General features: G+C 37.2%; 1 protein-coding gene across 1 annotated transcript in view; it reads right to left on the bottom strand.

The window, feature by feature from the left end:
- Nucleotides 1-19,703: 19,703 nt before the first annotated feature.
- LOC309963984 (uncharacterized protein) overlaps nucleotides 19,704-22,689 on the bottom strand; it is a 212,132-nt gene continuing 209,146 nt past the window's right edge. The window contains exons 4-5 of the mRNA XM_082842580.1: nucleotides 21,226-21,330; nucleotides 19,704-20,241 (exon numbers count right to left, since the gene is read on the bottom strand). Coding sequence (XP_082698706.1) covers nucleotides 20,038-20,241; nucleotides 21,226-21,330 — 309 coding nt within the window. The 3' untranslated portion in view covers nucleotides 19,704-20,037. The remainder of the gene's footprint in view (nucleotides 20,242-21,225; nucleotides 21,331-22,689) is intronic.

Raw genomic sequence — 22,689 nt, forward strand, 5'->3', positions numbered from 1 at the left:
CCATGCTATTCATTTCATTTCATTTTCATTTATTTCTGATCTGATCTTTATGATTTCTTTCCTTCTGCTAACTTTGGCGTTTTTTTCTTCTTTTTTCTCTAATTGCTTTAGGTGTAAGCTTAGGTTATTTGAGATTTTTTTTGTTTCTTGAGGTAAGATTGGACTGCTATAAACTTCCCTCTTAGAACTGCTTTTGCTGCATTCCATAGGTTTTGGGTCGTTTTCATTGTTATTTGTTTCTAGGTATTTTTTAATTTCCTCTTTGATTTCTTCAGTGATCTCTTGGTTATTTAGTAGTATATTGTTTAGCTTCTATGTGTCTGTATTTTTTACAATTTTTTTCCTGTAATTGATATCTAGTCTCATAGCATTGCGGTCAGAAAAGATATCTGATATGATTTCAGTTTTCCTATATTTACCAAGGCTTGATTTGTGACCCAAGATATGATCTATCCTGAAGAATGTTCCATGAGCACTTAAGAAACTGTATTCTGTTAGTTTTGGATGGAATGTCCTATAAATATCAATTAAGTCCATCTTGTTTAATGTGTCACTTAAAGCTTGTGTTTCCTTACTTTCATTTTGGATGATCTGTCCATTGGTGAAAGTGGGGTGTTAATGTCCCCTACACTGATTGTGTTACTGTCGATTTCCCCTTTTATGGCTGTTAGTATTTGCCTTATGTATTGAGGTGCTCCTATGTTGAGTGCATAAATATTTACAATTCTTATATCTTCTTCTTGGATTGATCCCTTGATCATTATGTAGTGTCCTTCTTTGTCTCTTGTAATAGTCTTTATTTTAAAGTCTATTTTATCTGATATGGGAATTGCTACTCCAGCTTTCTTTTGATTTCCATTTGCATGGAACATCTTTTTCCATCCCCTCACTTTCAGTCTGTATGTGTCCCAAGGTCTGAAGTGGGTCTTTTAGAAAGCATATATACGAGTCTTGTTTTTGTATCCAATCGGCCAGTCTATGTCTTTTGGTGGGAGCATTTAATCCATTTACATTTCAGGTAATTATCGATATATATGTTCCTATTACCATTTTCTTAATTGCTTTGGGTTTGTTATTGTAGGTCTTTTCCTTCTCTTCTGTTTCCTGCCTAGATAAGTTCCTTTAGCATTTGCTGTAGAGCTGGTTTGATGGTGCTGAATTATCTTAGCTTTTGCTTGTCTGTAAAAAGTTTAATTTCTCCATCAAATCTGAATGAGATCCTTGCTGAGTAATCTTGGTTGTAGGTTTTTCTCTTTCATCACTTTAATTATGTCCTGCCACTCCCTTCTGGCTTGCAGAGTGTCTGCTGAAAAATCAACTGTTAACTTTACAGGGATTCCCTTGTATGTTATTTGTTGCTTTTGCCTTGCTGCTTTTAATATTTTTTCTTTGCATTTAATTTTTGATAGTTTGATTAATATGTGTCTTGGCATGTTTCTCCTTGGATTTATCCTGTATGGAACTCTCTGTGCTTCCTGAACTTGATTATTTCCTTTCCCATATTAGGGAAGTTTTCAACTATAATTTCTTCAAATATTTTCTCAGTCCCTTTCTTTTTCTCTTCTTCTCCTGGGACCCCTATACTTCGAATGTTGGTGCATTTTATGTTGTCCCAGAGGTCTCTGAGACTTGCCTCAATTCTTTTCATTCTTTTTTCTTTATTCTGATCTGTGGTAGTTATTTCCACTATTTTATCTTCCAGGTCACTTATCCTTTCTTCTGCCTTCTGCTATTGATTGTTTTTAGAGAATTTTTAATTTAATTTATTGTGTTGTTCATCATTGTTTGTTTGCTTTTTAGTTCTTCTTGGTCCTTGTTAAACGTTTCTTGTATTTTCTCCATTCTATCTCCAAGATTTGGGATCATCTTTATTATCATTACTCTGAATTCTTTTCAGGTAGACTGCCTATCCTCCACTCAAACAGCCACTATTCTTTCTATGAGTGGAGTATGGATTGTCACCCTTTAAGAGTAACATATTTTAACATCTGCAACTTGAGTTTGTGTGTCATTCATTAGTAAAAATGTTCACCTCTGCAAGTTCATATATAAATATTTCCTTAGTGCTTTTTTACCTTGATCTCTTTGATCCATTTGACAGCATCATCTCTTTTTTCATCACTTTTTTCTTGTCTTACCTTCTATAGGATGATACTTCTCTACTTTTCTGTTTCTCTTTCTACCACTGCAACTGCTGCTCTGTTTCCTGGGGTTTTCCTCCTCCCAGCTTTTAACTGTAGATCATTATTTTATTCTCCACCCACTTCAGGGTTATACACTAGGTAGTTTTTTCTTCCCTACCTTAACTCACTTTGTTCTTTGGAAGTCTTATCTAGTTTCATGATTTGACCACTAACATCTATGTTAATGATAGTGACTCTAATACTTACTGCCACAGCTCTTGCCTCACTTGTGAATTCTGGTCTTGCATCTCCCCTTCCTTAATAGAACATTCCAAGAAAGACTCACCAGAACCTAACCCTTAACACACACACAGCTTCCCAAATGGGTACATCTCTTGTACCCAGTATTTCAGGTAATTGCAGCAATACCTCTTTAGTCATTCACGCTAAAGATGCTGCTGTTCAAAAATCTTCAATAGCTTCCCATGGAAAACAAACAAAAAACATCTTGAGATATTATTAAGGCCTTCAAATCTGCCCCCAGTTTCACCAGTCTTTTCTCTAATATATGACATTAAAGATTGCATGCATGACAGAACTGAATGCTGCTTCACCTAGCACCCTTTGTTTGGTTTTCATTGTTCTCTGTACATAGAGGTCTCTCCCCCCTCTTCCCCACTTTCCAAAAGAGTAAATACTATTCAGGTATTATGGCAAATGCCCCTTCTCTGTAGTTGCATGAACAGAAATAGAACTCTACCCATTCATCTTTTATGACACTTAAGTTATAATTATGAAAAATAAGGGATGAGTACGTGTTCTCTTTTCACTACATGACTGGTCAATAAGGTTCATAAGATTGGATTTACATCTAATTAATGTTTGATTCCTCTTTTATGCAGCTCCTATTAAGGAACCATACATGTACCAATCAATCAAACTGTACTGAATGAGTAAGTTAATGACTGAGTGGAGTGAATTAAACAACTTAGAAGGAAAACAGCATGAAATGTTCCAGTAAAAGGGTTTGAGGGCTTCCCTCGTGGTTCAGTGGTTGAGAGTCCACCTGCTGATGCAGGGGACACAGGTTCGTGCCCCAGTCTGGGAAGATCCCACATGCCAGAGAGCGGCTAGGCCCGTGAGCCATGGCCACTGAGCCTGCGTGTCCAGAGCCTGTGCTCTGCAACAGGAGACGTCACAACAGTGAGAGGCCCGTGTACCACAAAAGAAAAAAAAAAGGGGGGGGTTTGAAAATGTACTGTCTCATCCAAAATGCATCAGACAAAAGATAAATGGAGAATCATGGAACTTGTGTATCACTAATGTAGACGAGTATTTACCATATCATGAATCATACTGAAAATTATTCCTAAAATATTTCTTAGAAACTAGGTATTTCTCACTAATGCTGATTTTCTACATTTTTATGTCTAAATTGTTCCAAGAAAATCTAAATGTTTTTAATATTGATATCATCATAAAAATGAAAGATAGATAGCATTCATTTAGGATCACAGCATGCAATAAAACCACCTCATGGCTTAATGCAATTAGTTACTATCTCAGCCCCATGATGTCATAAAACATGACTATCTTGTCTACCATTGACTTTCATGCTATCCAGCACAGTGCCTCACACATAGTAAATGATAAATACATACACACCATGTAACATCATTTTAAGTGAAGAGCAGGTGACCTCTCTGACTCTCTATTCCTGTTCTGCAACAAAACAACCACTGTACCAATTTTTTGCTACCAATTTAATATATTTTTGTAGGCTTATACACCTAACTTACACATGCTTACTCTTTCTCTCTTTTCCTCTTTCATCCCATAGATATGTTTTAGGTACATAAAATAGTGTTATTCATGTAGGAAATAAATGTTGAATGGTTGAATTAAATTAAGTGAATTTGAGTCTGGCTTTCCTTTTTATTAGATTGATCTATCTGAGATGAATTTTAACATTCTGATGTTTGCTTTTCTCCAAAATACTTTGATTTCAAGTATTTCAATTAAATTTCTCTGGGGAAAACATACACAATTTATTACATAAGCATGTAAAATGTAATAGGCTTTCAAAGTATCTGTTCATCAGTCATGGATATAAGCTCTATTTCTGGGCATCACTCACTTGAGATTGAGTATGACAAAGGTTTTAATACTTCATTTCTTCACACCCCCCCTTCAATTAATATTGTTCTGAGATTCCCCCCTCAGAACAATATTAACTGTAGAAGCTCTGGGGGCTTCTCCAAGGAGAAATATAGGTTTCAAAATGTCAACTGCTCTAGCAGAAACATGGTTTTCTCGTTTCTTCTTTGACACTTCTGGTTCCCCAATATATCTTTTCAAAGGGTTTGACAGTCCTATTGCTTCTAGCTGATCTGTAGTGCTGTAGTTTATATTTCCTTTCACTTCAGAATATCTAAGAATTCAGGGACAGACAATGGTTCTGATGTAATAACTCCCTGTAGCAAACTAATTTAAAGGTTTTGAAATATCTTATCAATATACTTTCACTTTCAATTTCCGGCTGGAATAATAATTTGACATATCAGAATAAACTAAGAAAGTTGGCCATCGACAAGATTTTATGTAACCTTCCTGTAGCAGGTACAAAATGGGGAAATGATAAAATTAACCATCACAAGAGCTTATGTGTCAACTTTACTGGGCCATGGGATGCTCAGATATTCATTCAAACATTATTCTGGGTGTGTCTGTGAGGGTGTTTTTGGATGAGATTAACATCTGAATCAACAGACTGAGTAAACTCAATTGCCCTCCCTAATGTCAGTGGCCCTCATCTAATCACTGAAGGCCCAAATAAAAGGGCTGACCACCTCCTTCCACAAATAAGAGGGATTCCCTCTGCCTGACTGCTTAGCTGGAGCACTGGCCTTTTCCTGACTTTGGACCTGAACTGAAACATTTGCTCTTCTTGGATCTTGAGACTGCTGGCTTTTGGACTAGAATGACACCATCAGCTCTTGTGAGTCTCTAGCCTGCCAAGTGCCGATCTTGGGACTTCTCCATAATTCCATTAGCCAGTTCCTTATACTAAGCATCTCTCTCTATCTCACTGCATCTGTTTCTCTGGAGAACTCTAAACACAGTCCTGAACACAGGACATTTTTCTTATGATGGAAGGCAATTTATACTGTTGAAGGTAAAGATAAAAGTGGGAAAGAGTCAAAATTGGTAGAAGAAAAGGGTTTTTGAGAAACAGTGGAAGGTATGCCAGGCATCAATTACCCCAGGAGATATTTGCATTCTATTCTCATTCTATTCTATACCCATGATATTTTTTCCAGAAACATCTTTTTCCTTTTTTAAATTTTTTTTCCTTTTTTTTCTTTATCTAAGAGCATTAAGAGCACTTCAACCCATTTCTGAAGGACTCCTTCAAACGTTGACACCTCTAGCAGTTCTGGCAAGGAACAAGTTTTGAGCAACCATAATTAGGAGCGGAAATCGAGTAATATATAATTTCTACATGAAGTCAATGATACAAGTATCTTTTAGTCCTCTAGACATTTCTGTTTCAAATTTTAAGGACCTTAAAAATATTAAGACTATGTTTAGTTTCAAGGATCACAAGCTTATGAAACTAAATATATGAAACATTTATGAAATTCAACTATTAAAATACTAGAGTGTAGCCCTTGGTCATGAATCAAAAATGTCAGACACCTGCATGAGTTAGGTAGCCCTAAAGCAGATCACAGTACATACAGGAACTTGATTATATAAAAAATAATCATCTTGGGAGATATTACAGATTATTCAATAAGTGTTGGGAGGTCAAATTTCAAGTTAAATAGCAGAATGCACTAAATTTTTAATCACATTAAAAGAGTGTGTGAGGGTGTAGAGAAAAGGGAACCCTCTTACACTGTTGGTAGGAATGTAAATTGGTGTAGCCATTATGGAAAACAGTATTAAGTTTCCTCAAAATACTAAAAATAGAGTTGCCATGTGACCCAGCAATCCCAGTCCTGAGCATATACCCAGAGGAAACTATAATTCAGAAAGGTACATGCACTCCTATGTTCACAGCAGCACTGTTTACAATAGCAAAGACATGGAAACAACCCAAATGTCCATCAACAGATGAATGAGTAAATATGTGAGATATATATATGTGTGTGTGTGTGTATATATATATATACACACACACACACACACACACACACACAATGGAGTATTACTTAGCCATAAAAAAGAATGAAATAATGCTATTTACAGTGACATGGATGAACCTAGAGACTATGATACTAAGCAAAGTCAGAAAGAGGACAAATACCATATGATATCACTTATATACGGACCCTGAAATAGAACACAAATGAACATATCGACGAAACAGAAACAGACTCACAAAAAACAAACTTGTCATTGTCACGGGTTGGCAGGGTAGAGAAGGACTAGAAGTCTGGGATTAGCAGATGCATATATGTATAAAATGGATAAACAACAAGTTCCCACTGTATAGCACAGGGAATTATATTCAATATCCTGTGATAAACCATGATAGAAAAGAATATGAAAATGAATATATATAATTGAGTCACTTTGTTGTGCAGCAGAAATTAACACATTGTAAATCAACTATACTTCAATAAAATTTTTTTAAAAACTGTGTGTGTGTAGTATAGTGTAGCAAGTGTACAATAAAGGATAGACAATATTTAACTAATCCTGAGACATCACAGGACTTCCTAAATTAGAAAAACCAATCACAACAAAAGTGATTTATATATCTGAATTCTGAATTCTTAAGTTTAAATATCCTGATATCATAAACCACCATAGAATTAAGGCAAACAAATAGGAAAATGTGATTTAAATTTGATGGACAAGAGCTAAATAGCCTTAAAAAAAGTAGAGTTCAAATCAATAATTTACAAAAGTCGTAACTGTTCAGTATAAAAGTGTTCTGGAGAGGGCAGACAGTAGAAGCAAGAAGAACTACAATCCTACAGCCAGTGGAACAAAAACCACATTCACAGAAAGATACACAAGATGAAAAGGCAGAGGACTATGTACCAGATGAAGAAACAAGATAAAACCCCAGAAAAACAACTAAATGAAGTGGACATAGGCAACCTTCCACAAAAAGAATTCAGAATAATGGTAGTGAAGATGATCCAGGAACTCGGAAAATAAATGGAGGCAAAGATCCAGAAAATGCAAGAAATGTTTAACAAAGACCTAGAAGAATTAACAAACAAACAGAGATGAACAATACAATAACTGAAATGAAAAATACACTAGAAGGAATCAATAGCAGAATAACTGAGGCAGAAAAAAAGATAAGTGACCAGGAAGACAGAATGATGGAAATCACTGCTGCAGAACAGAATAAAGAAAAAAGAATGAAAAGAAATGAAAACAGCCTAAGAGCGCTCTGGGACAACATTAAACACAACATTCGCCTTATAGGGGTCCCACAAGGAGAAGAGAGAAAGGACCTGAGAGAATATGTGAAAAGATTATAGTCGAAAACATCCCTAACATGGGAAAGGAAATAGCCACCCAAATCCAGGAAGCACAGAGAGTCCCATACAGGATAAACCCAAAGAGAAACATGCTGAGACACATAGTAATCAAACTGGCAAAAATTAAAGACAAAAATTATTGAAAGCAGCAAAGGAAAAACAACAAATAAGATACAAGGGAACTCCGATAAGGTTAACGGCTGAGATCTCAGCAGAAACTTTACAAGCCAGAAGGGAGTGTCATGATATACTTAAAGTGATGAAAGGGAAGAACGTACAAACAAGATTACTCTACCCAGCAAGGATCTCATGCAGATTCGATGGAGAAATCAAAAGCTTTACAGACAAGGAAAAGCTAAGAGAATTCAGCACCATCAAACCAGCCCTACAACAAATGCTAAAGGAACTTCTCTAAGTGGGAAACAAAAGAGAAGAAAAGGACCTACAAAAAGAAACCCAGAACAGTTAAGAAAATGGTCATAGCTATATAACATACATATCAATAATTACCTTAAACATAAATGGATTAAATGCTCCAACCAAAAGACACAGGCTTGCTGAATGGACACAAAAATAAGACCCATCAATATGCGGTCTACAAGAGACCCACTTCAGACCTACGGACACATACAGACTGAAAGTGAAGGGATGGAAAAGACATTCCATGCAAATGGAAATCAAAAGAAAGCTGCAGGCGATACTCGTATCAGATAAAATAGACTTTAAAATAAAGAATGTTACAAGAGACAAGGAAAGACACTACATAATGACCAAGGGATCAATCCAATAAGAAGATATAACAATTATAAATATATATGCACCCAACAGAGGAGCACCTCAATACATAAGACAACTGCTAACAGCTATAAAAGAGGAAATCGACCGTAACACAATAATACTGGGGGACTTTAACACCTCACTTACACCAATGGACAGATCATCCAAAATGAAAATAAATAAGGAAACAGAAGCTTTAAGTGACACAACAGACCAGATAGATTTAATTGATATTTATAGAACATTCCATCCAAAAACAAATTACACCTTCTTCTCAAGTGCGCACAGAACATTCTCCAGGATAGATCACATCTTGGGTCACAAATGAAGCCTCAGTAAATTTAGGAAAATTGAAATCATATCAAGCATCTTTTCTGACCACAATGCTATGAGGTTAGAAATGAATTACAGGGAAAAAAATGTAAGAAACAAAAACACATGGATGCTAAACAATACATTATTAACTAACAAGAGATCACTGAAGAAATCAAAGAGGAAATCAAAAAATATCTAGAGAAAAATGACAATAAAAACACGATGATCCAAAACCTATGGGATGCAGCAAAAGCAGTTCTAAGAGGGAAGTTTATAGCTATACAAGCCTACCTCAAGAAACAAGAAAAATCTCACATAAACAATCTAACTTTACACCTAAAGGAACTAGAGAAAGAAGAACAAACAAAACTCAAAGTTAGCAGAAGGAAAGAAATCATAAAGATCAGAGCAGAAATAAATGAAACAGAAGCAAAGAAAACAATAGCAAAGATCAATAAAACTAAAAGCTGGTTCTTTGAGAACATCAACAAAATTGATGAACCATTAGCCAGACTCATTAAGAAAAAGAGGAAGAGGACTCAAATCAATATAATTAGAAATGAAAACGGAGAAGTTACAACAGACACTGCAGAAATACAAAGCATCCTAAGAGACTACTACAAGCAACTCTATGCCGATAAATGGACAACCTGGAAGAAATGGACAAATTCTCAGAAAGGCATAACCTTCCAAGACTAAACCAGGAAGAAACAGACTATATGAACAGACCAATCAAAGTAATGAAATTGAAATTGTGATTAAAAATCTTCCAACAAACAAAAGTCCAGGACCAGATGGCTTCACAGGGGAATTCTATCAAACACTTAAAGAAGAGCTAATACCCATCTTTCCCAAACTCTTCCACAAAATTGCAGAGGAAGGAACACTCCCAAACTCATTCTATGAGGCCACCATCACCGTGATAGCAAAACCAGACAAAGATACTACAAACAAAGAAAATTACAGACCAATATCACTGATGAACATAGATGCAAAAATCCTCAACAAAATACTAGCAAACAGAATCCAACAACACATTAAAAGGATCACACACCATGATCAAGTGGGATTTATCCCAGGGATGCAAGGATTCTTCAATATACACTAATCAATCAATGTGATACACCATATTAACAAACTGAAGAATAAAAACCATATGATCATCTCAATAGATGCAGAAAAAGCTTTTGACAAAATTCAACCCATTTATGATAAAAACTCTCCAGAAAGTGGGCATAGAGGACACCTACCTCAACATAATAAAGGCCATATACGACAAACCCACAGCAAACATCATTCTCAATCGTGAAAAACTGAAAGAATTTCCTCTAAGATCAGGAACAAGACAAGGATGTCGCTTCTTGCCACTGTAATTTAACATAGTTTTGGAAATCCAAGCCATGGCAATCAAAGAAGAAGAATAAAAGGAATACAAATTGGAAAAGAAGAAGTAAAACTGTCACTGTTTGTAGATGACATGATACTATATATAGAGAATCCTAAAGATGCCACCAGAAAACTACTAGACTTAACCAATGAACTTGGTAAAGTAGCAGGATACAAAATTAATGCACAGAAATCTCTTGCATTCCTATACACCAATGATGAAAAACCTGAAAGAGAAATTAAGGAAACACTCTCAATTACCACTGCAACAAAAAGAAAAAAATACCTAGGAATAAATCTACCTAGGGAGACAAAAGACCTGTATGCAGAAAACTGTAAGACACTAATGAAAGAAATTAAAGATGATACCAACAGATGGAGAGATATGCCATGTTCATGGATTGGAAGAATCAATATTGTGAAAATGACTATACTACCCAAAGCAAACTGCAGATTCAATGCAATCCCTATCAAATTACCAATGGCATTTTTTACAGAACTAGAACAAAAAATTTTAAAATTTGTATGGAAACACAAAAGACCCTGAAAAGCCAAAGCAATCTTGAGGGAAAGAAACGGACCTGGAGGAATCAGACTCCCTAACTTCAGACTATATTGCAAAGCTACAGTAATCAAGACAACATGGTATTGGCACAAAAACAGAAATTAGATCAATGGAACAACATAGAAAGCCCAGAGATAAACCCATGCATCTATGGTCGCCTAATCTATGATGAAGGAGGCAAGGATATACAACGGAGAAAAGATAGTCTCTTCAATAAGTGGTGCTGGGAAAACTGGACCGCTACATATAAGAGAATGAAATTAGAACAATCCCTAACACCACACACAAAAATAAACTCAAAATGGATGAGAGACCTAAATGTAAGACGGGGCACTATAAAACTCTCAGAGGAAAACATAAGAAGAACACTCTTTGACATAAATCACAGCAAGATCTTTTTTGATCCACCTCCTAGAGTAATGGAAATAAAAACAAAAATAAACAAATGGGACCTAATGAAACTTAAAAGCTTTTGCACAGCAAAGGAAATCATAAACAAGAGGAAAAGACAACCCTCAGAATGGGAGAAAATATTGGCAAATGAAGCAACGGACAAAGGATTTATCTCCAAAATATATAAACAACTCATACAGCTCAATATTAAAAAAAAAAAAAAACAACCCAGGCCAATAATGGGCAGAAGACCTAAATAGACATTTGTCCAAAGAAGACATACAGATGGCCAGGAAGCACATCAAAACCTGCTCAATATCAGTAATTGTTAGAGAAATGCAAATCAAAACTACAATGAGGTATCACCTCACACCAGTTAGAATGGGCATCATCAGAAAATCTACAAACAGCAAATGCTGGAGAGGGTGTGGAGAAAAGGGAACCCTCTTGCACTGTTGGTGGGAATGTAAATTGATACATCCACTATGGAGAACAGTATGGAGTTTCCTTAAAAAACTAAAAATAGAATTACCATATGATCCAGCAATCCCACTACTGGTCATATACCCAGAGAAAGCCATAATTCAAAAAGACACATGCACCCCAATGTTCACTGCAGCATTATTTACAATAGCCAGGTCATGGAAGCAACGTAAATGCCCATTGACAGATGAAATGATAAAAAAGATGTGTTACATATATACAATGGAATATTACTCAGCCATAAAAAGGAACGGAATTTGTCATTTGTAGAGACGTGGATGGATCTAGAGACTGTCATACAGAGTGAAGTAAGTCAGAAAGAGAAAAATATCATATATTAACGCATATATGTGGAACCTAAAAAATGGTACAGATGAACCAGTTTGCAGGGTAGAAATTGAGACACAGATGTAGAGAACAAACATATGGACACCAAGGGGGGAATGTGGCAGGGGGGTAGGTGTGGGTGTGATGAATTGGGCGATTGGGATTGACATGTATACACTGATATGTATAAAATTGATGACTAATAAAGACCTGCTGTATAAAAAAATAAATAAAATAAAATTCCAAAAAAGAAAAAGACATAAAGAAAAAAAGAAGTGTTCCAAAGACCTTCATGAGAAATTTAAGACTTAAAACCTCAACTAACGTGTGAAGACATACTAAGTTCCATACTTATTATAACTAAAATTTCTATATTTACTCTATACTCTTTTCTTCCTCATCTCTTTTTTCCTTCTTTCTTTGTGCTTTTTGTTCACTTTCCACATTTTCAGCATGAGCATGCATTACTTTTTATAATTACAAATATTAACAATATTATGGCATAAAATATTGTGGCATAAAATCATAAACTACAAAGATTGATAAATTTGACTACAACAAAATTTTAAATTTCTTCAAATAACAGTATAAAGAAGTGAAAAGTAAGGCAAAACAGAAAATATTTAAAACCATTATAATAGACAAATATATTTCTACAATATATAAAGAACTCCTACAAAGTAAGAATAAAGACATCAGAAAAAGATGCAAGAGACAAGAAACGATGTTTCACAAAAAACAGAACGCAAATGATCAATAAACACACTTTTAATATCTGAGGAAGCAAATTAAAATCAAAGTGAGGTAAACTTTGATTTTTTTTTAATAGACTGGCAAAGATTAAAATTCTGACAATGCCACGTATTGGTAAGGATGTGGAATTAAGGGAATTCTTAGTCACTGTAGGAATGTTCCCTGTTTCAATGACTCTGTTAAGCAAATGGGAGTTATTGTGTAAAATTTCACAATGTGCTTATGCTATCGCCCATCACTTCCACCCCTAGTAATTTTTCATGTGAACACCAAAAAATATGTACAAGAGACATCATAACAGGATCATCTGTGATAGAGAAAAACTAGAAAGAAGCTTATTCATCATGAAAAGGAAAATGAGTAAATTCTTTATATATATATATTTTTTTCACACAATAGAACACCATAGAAGAGTGAAATTAATAAACTAGTGTTATAGACATGAACATTGAAACATCTAAAAAAAATACATGGTAGATTGGAAAGGCATATATTTCCAATATATGGAAAGGCATATATTGGAAAGGCAAAATGCAGAAGAATTGCCTTTTATCGTGATATCATGTATGATATCATGATACCATTTATCTGGATTCCATAACTCAACAAAAATTAACAATATAATGTTTATAATATAATACATGATATATAACAACTATATAGTTTTATATATATGAATTTGTGAAATCAAGACCATGATATTTATAAAATTCAGAATAGCATTTACCCTTGAGCAGAGGAGGGAAGCAGGAGGATAAGGAACAGCACAGAAGGGGTTACAATTGTATTGGCGATATTCTTTTCCTTAAAATTGGTAGAGGGTTCACAGGTGTTTATCATTTTTCTTAATTAATCAATTAATTCATTATATATCCTTCTTATGATTGTCATATGTCATAACTTAAATGTACACAGAAAAAAGCTGTAGAGATAATTATTCTACTTAAAGCAAGATCAACTTAATAACAGAGATGGCATGCACTTTGATGCTTCTAGATTAAAAAGAAGATATGGGGAAATCTATGACAGAAACAAGGACTATATTGGCAAAAAAGAAATTCTTGTTCACACGCTGAATTTATTCCACGCTAGTAAAAAAAAAAAACTATTATACATAATTTAAAAGCTAATAAAATAATTCCAATTAACAAGCCCAAAGATATTGCTTTGCAATTAAAAATTGGTTCAGTCCAATTCTGCAGTCAATGTCCTGCTTCCTAGATCCTAAGACTGAATTCAGTTGCAATCTGATTTAGTTCTTTAAAACCCAAACCCATACATCCCAGGGCAGCCGTTCTTTCATTTATTTTGCTTGAGATCCTTTATTCCAGCACATTTTTCTGCTCTGTTTTCCAAGCTCTTTAGATCTTGTTTCATGTTTCCAATTAGAGTACAGTTAGATACTTAATGATAACTTACATGTAGCATACAGTAGGGGAGAGCACAGGTTTGAATCCTAACTCCTGCACTGAATCTTGCAAAATCATTAAAGCTCTCTATGCCTCTGTTTCCTTATCTGTAAAATGAGGATAATAGTAACACCATCCACAGAGGATCACTGGAGTAACATTAACAGAATTAATATGTGTGAAAGTGCTTAGAATAATGTCTGGCAAACAATACATGCTATATAATTGTTTGCTATTATTACTGTTAGTAATAATACTAGCAGTAATAGTAGTAGTGGTAGTAGAGTAGTAGTAGTAATAGTAGTAGCAGCAGCAGCAATGGTATTAGTGAACAAATTCCAGGTACATATAATATATATATATATATATGTATGTCTCAAACATCACAGTGCTGTTTTAGTAAAAATTTTCAAAGACATAAAATATTCAACTAGACTAATGTGTCTAGGAATTACATGCCTGGTATATATGTATACCTAGGTGTGTCTAGGAATTTGGGAATTATATATCTGGTATGTCTAGGAAAATATATGTATATATTCCTATGATATGACAAAGAATTTTTCAAAGAAAACTATATTATATACCATTCTCAGTTTAAACTGGAATTTTTTTCAGTGCAGAAATTCTCAGAATGAGCAAACTGATGTGAGATTTTAAAGGAGAGTTTATAATTGCAACGGATCTTTTGGAAGTAACACCCCATACTATGTTTCATAGGTGTTTCCTAGAATGAAGTCTTCTTTACATGTGAATAAACACTAAATATAATATTCAATTTCCCATGTGCTATTTTTCCTGAGTGACAGGTTTGCATCAAAGTACTCAGGTACATCTGACACGTGTGCATGGCCATTGATCTGCATGGAACTGCATGGCTTTCCATTGCTCTGCATGGCTGCTGCAAACCTTTGGAAGTGGTTTGGTCCAGAGCCCAAAGCACTGCTGATCTTTCCCCCATGTGCAGTCTACAGCGTGTGGTCACCATAACATCCCATGCATAAGACCAAATAATTAGACAAATGTAGAATCAATGTGTTTCATGTTTTACTAAAGCAGTGATGCTTAACTAAGATACCTATTAAAATAATCTGAAGCACTTGTGAAAAATAATGAAGCCCAGCCCCCAGCTCCAGGGGTTTAATTGTTCTGGGATATGGCACAGGCAATGGCCATTTTTAAAGTGTTCCAGTGAGTCTAATGAACAAACAGGGTTGAGAATTACTGATCTAAGGTGTGTAGAAACAATCTGTGTATTAGTACCACGTAGGTTATTTAGAAATGTGTTCTTTTCAATAGCAAAGGCAAAAAAATAAGTAGTCCAAGGAAGATAATTTTCTAAGATAGTAAATTGGCTTATCTGAAATAGACATACATATTATTGCTATTAACATAGAAGACTGACATGATCTGATCACTAGAGGGTGATAAGAATATAAATACTTTTCAACAAGGCAGATTTATTTATTAAACTTGTTACACTTAAAATGCCACTCTCATGAAGATTCCTAAGGGAGGGAAAATTTATCAGTTACAATTAGTGCCTAGTTCCTTTTAGCTCATATCTAGTCAAATAATAGTAGAGTCAATTAAAAATCCTTCTAAGAAATTCCTGGTATTCATTATAGAGATATTTTTAAAGTTGTCTTCAACTCTCTATGAGTTTGAAAGCTCTGGAACTCAGAGGATAGGACACATCCAAGTTTAGAAAGACCATGAACAGAGCACAGAAATTCTTTCCATAACAACACTAACAGTAGCCCTAACCATTCCTCCCATGTTCCTAAAAAAGTATTTCCCAAGTGAGAAGGCAAAGTAGTAACCTGGTATGTAAAGGGGAAGCAATAATAAATAAAATAATAAAAGGAAATGGGCCTGAACTTGGATCTTTAGGCAGAAAGGGCTCCCTCTGAGCACAGATCATGAATAGTAATAGAAAGTGCACACTTAGACATATCCTAGGGAAAATTCACAACTGCAACAACAGAAGAAATCCCACAAGCTTGCATAAAGAAAAACAAAATAGGTTGCCTACAAAGTAAAGAAAATTAGCCAGTCTTTATGATCTCATCTATAAAATTAATGCTAGAAAACAATGGAGCAATGTTATGGAGTTCTGGATAAAAAGGACTGTGACTACGTGTTGTACCCAGAGAGATTTATCCATATCCATGGGCCAAAAGAAAAGGCATATTCAGACACATCAGGATTCAGAAAATATAGCACTCACTCCACTTTCTGAAAAAGTTTTTTGAGGGATTACCCTGGGGAAATAAAATAAAAATATCAGCATGGTTCTCAGTAGAATATTTTCAAACTCTTAAAAGAAAAACAACTTTATTGATTGTAATGGGAGAAGGTCTACAATTTATTAAGGAAAGAGGATGATATTAAAATAGAAAGTCTATTATGCTTCATTATATTTTGAATATATAAATAGATACACATGTAGATGTAGATATAGATGATATAGATATATAGATACTATCTGAATTCCAAAGAGTGGTATAATTAATGCCTCTATTTTTCAAATGGAAAGAAAGATAATAAACAAAAAAGCCTGACACACTGGCAGACGCTTGCTCTATTTTTTAATCTCATCCAGCTTAAGTAATAATAAATACAACTTTGTGTCTGCTCAGAATGGAGCAGTAACTCCAAGATTTCTTATGAAGTTTAGGTCAGGGGAGCCCCACCAGGATTACCAGAGCTCTGATTTGGGGTTTCGAGACAAATCTGCTGCGTACTGCTTTCTTTGCAGTTCTCTTCTCCCCTCTTGTGGGAAGAGTAGTTAAGATTGAATAAAGCATTCAGTCTCCAAACACTGATAAAATGTCATTCTAATGTCATTATAAAATGGCACCATGAGCTGGGCCAGGCATGCAGCCTGCTCCACATTCAAGACCGGTAAAGAATATGTCTTAGCCTCCCTCCCTCAAGTTGTGTTTACCTTGATTTATATTCAAACCAGCACATACATGGTGAAAAAATTAGTCAGAATTTAAAGATAGAAGTGAAAGAGTCTATACAGATTTCTTGTCTTTGTGTTTTTTCATGCAAGCAAGACTAAAGTTTGGTGGTCATATGTCATCTTTGTAGAGCTGGGAACCAGCCAGGTCAGAGGCCTCACCAGATTTAAGCTGTTAAATTAAGGCAGTATCCCTCAAGGATCTACAAGTTTCTTTGTCTTTCTGCAGCAGACGTGACAGGGCCTCACACACAGAAACCAATTCTCAGCTCATTTACAGCAACTTTCTTAATTCTTTCATACTTCAATTGCACAGAAACTTATACTTTTGCATATATATATCCCAAAGTAATAACCTAAAAATAAATATCTATGGATATGAAGATATTTGTTGCAGTATTCTTTACAATAAAAGCTGGTAACAATTTTACTGTTTAAAATGAAGAATAGTTATGCAAATTATGACATTTCCACTCCATGAAATGTTACACAACCATTAAAATGATAATTATAAAAATTTATGACACTTGGGAAATACTTTAGACATAATTGAATGGAAAACAGCAGAAATAAGAGTACAAAATTGTACATATCCTTATTAATTTTGTAAAACAGCTATTCAGATAGAAAATAACCAGATGGGAACCTAGAAACAAGAATTATTTTTTCCGAAAGGACAGTATTCTGGATTATTATTATTTCTAATTTGTTTTCATTTAGCAGTCCATTATTTTCACTAAGAGATCTAAAAAAAACATTTTAAATTAAATTTTGAGCACCTACCATATAGAAGTCATTTTGCTAAGTGTACGCAGCAAGGCAAAGATAGTATTTAAAATGCAAAGCCTAATGAAAATATTTAAAAAGCATCCCTCAGTATCCATGGGGAATTGGTTCCAGGATCCCTTTCGGATAACCAAAATCCACAGACGTTCAAGTCCCTTATATAAAATGGTATAGTGTTTGAACACAACCAACACAAATCCCCCCATACGTATACTTTAAATCATCTACAGATTACTTATAATACCTAATCAATGTAAATGCTATGTAAATGGATACTGGAGCACAGCAATTTCAATTTTTGCTTTTTGGAATTTTCTGGAATTTCTTTTCGATTATTTTCTATCCGAAGTTGGCTGAATCTGTGGATATGGAGCCCATGGATATGGAGGGCTGACTGTATGTAATTTTTGCAAAGGGTTAAGGGTAAGGTACTCTCAGAACAGAAAAAGAAATGCTTAAAATCCATTCTTTAGAGAGATCACCTACAAGTAGAAGTCACTTCCAGACAAAGTTTCTAGGCTTAATGCAGGAAAAGGACTTAATTCTAGCTGAATATAATGTTTTAAAATTCATTTAACATAAGGAAAAGTAACTAAAGAAAGAAGAAATGAACAGAAGGGATATATTTAGTAAAAGGCCATGAGAAAATTAGATCAGTGAGGTAGAATTCCATAATATCCATCAAGTACTGACCTAAAGGAAAGAAACTCTTCCAGCAAGGGGACAAAAGTGATCCTGAGCCAGGACCAGCCTCACAGTGGAGGTGGATACATCCAATTATCATTACCTGGTGCCATTAGTTACCAAGGTTTTTAATTCATTGCCAACAAGCAGCTGATCTAGTCTTTGGAACCTTAATAGAGGGAGAACTGTGCCCTTAAGGTTGTAGGAAACATTCTGATCTAGATGAGTTTGTTAGTTTACACTGAGAAATAATGAATTGGCATTCTGCTCTATGTGACAATCTGGTTACCACAAGCTACCTATGAGGGACAAATCTTGCTGGGATGCTGACAACAGTGGGCAATGCACCTGGAAAGCCGAAGAATGAACGCTGCAGTTGAATACCTTCTCTGACATAACTCTGCCTTCCTTTGCCCTACCCCATGGGTCTGAGAATATCCTTGAACGACAACCATTCTGGGCTCCCTTATTTACCAAAAGTGGAGGTTCAACTGTTCGCTGCTCTAAAGCCAATAAAGAGACTTGGTGGAAAGGAAACTTTGCTTTACTTCGGATGCCTACAACTGGGGGTGGGAGGTAGACGCCTGTCTAAAGGATGACTCCACCCGCCCACTGAAAGTCACTGAGAAAATGATGGTCAAAGGACCCTGCCGGCTCGCAAACAGGTCTCAGCATCACACACACATCAGAACCAACTGGCAAAACACAACACGACCCTCAGGGCTGGCAAACGGGTCTCAGCGTCAGATATATGTCAGAACCAACTGGCAAAATGCTGAAATAGCACTTCAAGCTCAACAGAGAGGTTCCCTGGGTGCAGGCAAACAGACTTACTTGGTGTTGGAGCTCGTCAGATGGTCCACATGCATCTTTCCGTTCCACCAAGGAACAGTGTTCATTGGCAGCAGAGGTGAGAGTGGAGAAAGAGGGAGGATACCCAAAACAAATGGTTTCAACAACCCATCTCAACCCCTCTCAGGCCCTCTCGGCTCCTTGCAGGCATCCTAATGCGTTGTTCTGGCCAGCAGCTCTACCTGAGGAAAACACCAGGAGCCAGATATAGCTAGACCACAGCCTCGCACTAGGCAACAAACACTTACCTAAAGTAGGTCCAGCTACTAGCCACTCTAAAGCCAATAGAGGGACAAGGTTGGTGGGAAGGTAAGTTTGCTTTATTTCGCATGCCTGCAACAGGGGGTGCAGATGTAGACTCTTTTCCGAAGGCCAACTCTCCAAATGATGCTCCCAAACGGGCCTCAACGTCAGACACACATCAGAACCAACTGGCAGACCGCCCAAGTGACCCTCAGTGCTGGCAAACAGGCCTCAGCGTAAGACACACATCCGAACCAACTGGCAAAAACCCACAAACGACCCTCATTACTGGCAAACAGTCCTCAGCATCAGACACATGTCAGAACCAAATGTCAGAACTCCCAAACGATCTTAAGTGCTAGCCAACAGCCCTCAGCGTCAGACACACGTCTGAACCAATTGGCAAAATGCCCAAATACCACTTTGTGCTCAGAAGAGACGTTTGCCCGGGTGCACGCAGATGGACTTACTTGGTGTTGGAGCTCGTTAGCTCGTCCAGATGCATCTTGCCATTCCACCAAGGAAAAGTGTTCGTTGGCAGCCAGTGGCGAGCAGGAGAGAAACAGGGAGGATACCCGAAACAAATGGTTTCAACAACCCCTCTCAGGCCCTTAGACACGGGATACCGGTACCTCACAGGCATCATAGCACTTTGGTGTGGCCGGCAACCCTACCGGGAAAAAAACCCCAAGGAGTCAGATATCGCGAGACCATAGCCTCGCGCTAGGCGCCAAACCCTCACCTAAAGTGGGTCCAGCTGTTCGCCTGTTGAAAGCCAATAAAGAGACAAGGTTGGTGGAAAGGAAGGTTTGCTTTATTTTGGATGCCTGCACCTGGGGGTGGCAGGGTGGACTCATTTCCAAAGGCCGATGCCCCACCCTGCAACTGACAATCAGTGAGCAAATGATTGTCAAATGACCCTCAAATGCTCAAAAACGGGCCTCAGCGTCATACACACGTCAGAAACAAATGGGAAAATGCCCAAACGATCCTCAGTGCTCACAATAGGGTCTCAACATCAGATACACATCAGAACCAACTGGCAGAACCCCCAAACGACCCTCAGTGCTGGCAAACAGGCCTCAGGGTCAGACACATTTCATAACCATCTGGCCAAACACCCCTCAGGGCTCACACACGGCCTCGGCGTCAGACACATTTCATAACCATATGGCAAAACAACCAAACGACCCTCATTACTCGCAAATGGGCCTCAGCGTCAGACACATTTCATAACCAACTAGCAAAACACCCAAACGCCTCTCAGTGCTCTCAAATGGGCCTCAGCGTCAGACACAAGTCAGAACTGGCAAAACCCCAAACGACCCTCAGTGCTCGCAAACGGTGTCAGCATCAGACACACGGCAGAACCAACTGGCAGAACCCCCAAATGACCCTCAGTGCTGGCAAACAGCCCTCAGAGTCAGACAGACGTCAGAACCAACTGGCAAAACGCCCACACGACGCTCAGTGCTCGCAAACAGGCCTCAGCATCGGACCCATTTAATAACCAACTTGCAAAACAACCAAACGACCCTCAGTGCTCACAAACAGACTCAGCATCAGACTCACGTCTGAAGCAATTGGCAAAATGCCCAAATACCACTTTGCGCTCAGAAGAGAAGTTTGCCCGGGTGCACGCAGATGGACTTACTTGGTGTTCGAGCTCGTCAGTTCGTCCAGACGCATCATTACATTCCACCAAAGAAAAGCGTTCGTTGGCAGCCAGTGGCAAGCAGGGGAGAAACTGGTAGGATACCTGAAACAAATGGTTTCGGCAACCCCTATCAGGCCCTTAAACACGGGATACCGCTTCCTCGCAGGCATCCTATCGCGTTGTTTTGGCCAGCTGCTCTACTTGGGGAAAACCCCAGGTAGCCAGATCTCGCGAGACCAGGGCCTCTCGTTGGACGCCGAACAATTACCTAAAGTAGGTCCAGCTGCTCGCCGTTCTAGAGCCAATAAAGAGACAAGGTTGGTGGGAAGGAAGTTTGCTTTAGTTCAGATGCCTGCTACTGGGGGTGGGGCGGTAGACTCCTGTCCAAAGGCCAACTTTCCCCGCTGGCATCAGTTAGCAAGAACTTTTATAGGTGAAGGGAGGGTGCTACATGCGGAAGCAGTACCGTCAGCTCTGACAGTCATCTTGAAATTGGTTATGCGGTAGTCTGATCAGCCTCATTTTGATTGTTTTAAGTATAATTAATCTTCATTTCCAGGGTCGGTTTGTTACTATTTATTTGAGGTCAGCTCTCAGAATTACTGGCAGTTTATGTCTTGGCTACAATCTTGTAATAATGTAATTAACTTCTTCCACTTGGTGAGGGTTTTAGTATCCATAAGACAGCTCAAATGATATGGCTCAGAATATTTCTGTAGCCCTGGAAGAGGAACTAAAGGTCCTGGACTATGCTTAACGACTAAACTATTATTATTTAGTCTGTTGGACTGTTTTCCTTGTTTCAGTATTTTGTCACTTCTCTGATTAAACTTATTCTTTGGCTAAAGTTTTTAAATAGTCAAAAGGCAGGCTGAGGACATGGGGGGCAAGGACTCTAAGGTCCTGCTCCATTTCACCTTCAAACATGCTACCTCCTCACAAAGACCCTGAAAGTGAGTAGGTTGAGCCAAGTGCTAAACTAGAGAAACTGAAATCTATGATGCAGGCTCCCAAGAAGGGAGGATCCATGCCAATGGAAGCATCTGGAAGAGATGGAACATGACTTTAAGGTTGGGTGGGGGGTTGGGGGTAGTTAGAGAACTGAGAAAATCTTGGAAGAAGTGAACATTAGTGATAAGCCTTTAAAGATGAATGAGCTTTTGCTGTGTTGACAGGAGACAAACTTTCATTTTTCAAGGCTTGGGATCTAAGTGGTTGTGGGAACCTTAAACTCTGATTAAATGTGCAGTGAATTATTAGGAAGGCCACTACTGCATGGTATTGCCACCAACACTACCACCCAATGCCTGGGAATCCCGCCTAAGCCGTAGAGACCAACAGGGCAAAACATGAAGTATAGCCACAGAAACACACTTAAAAAGATGAAAAGAAAATTACAATATCTAAAGTAGGGTTCAATCTAATGTTTGGGAACCCCTGAATTAAAAGGAATATAATAAA

Source organism: Leucopleurus acutus (genome assembly GCF_964270905.1).
Source record: "Leucopleurus acutus genome assembly, chromosome: 7".
NCBI lineage: Eukaryota > Metazoa > Chordata > Mammalia > Artiodactyla > Delphinidae > Leucopleurus > Leucopleurus acutus.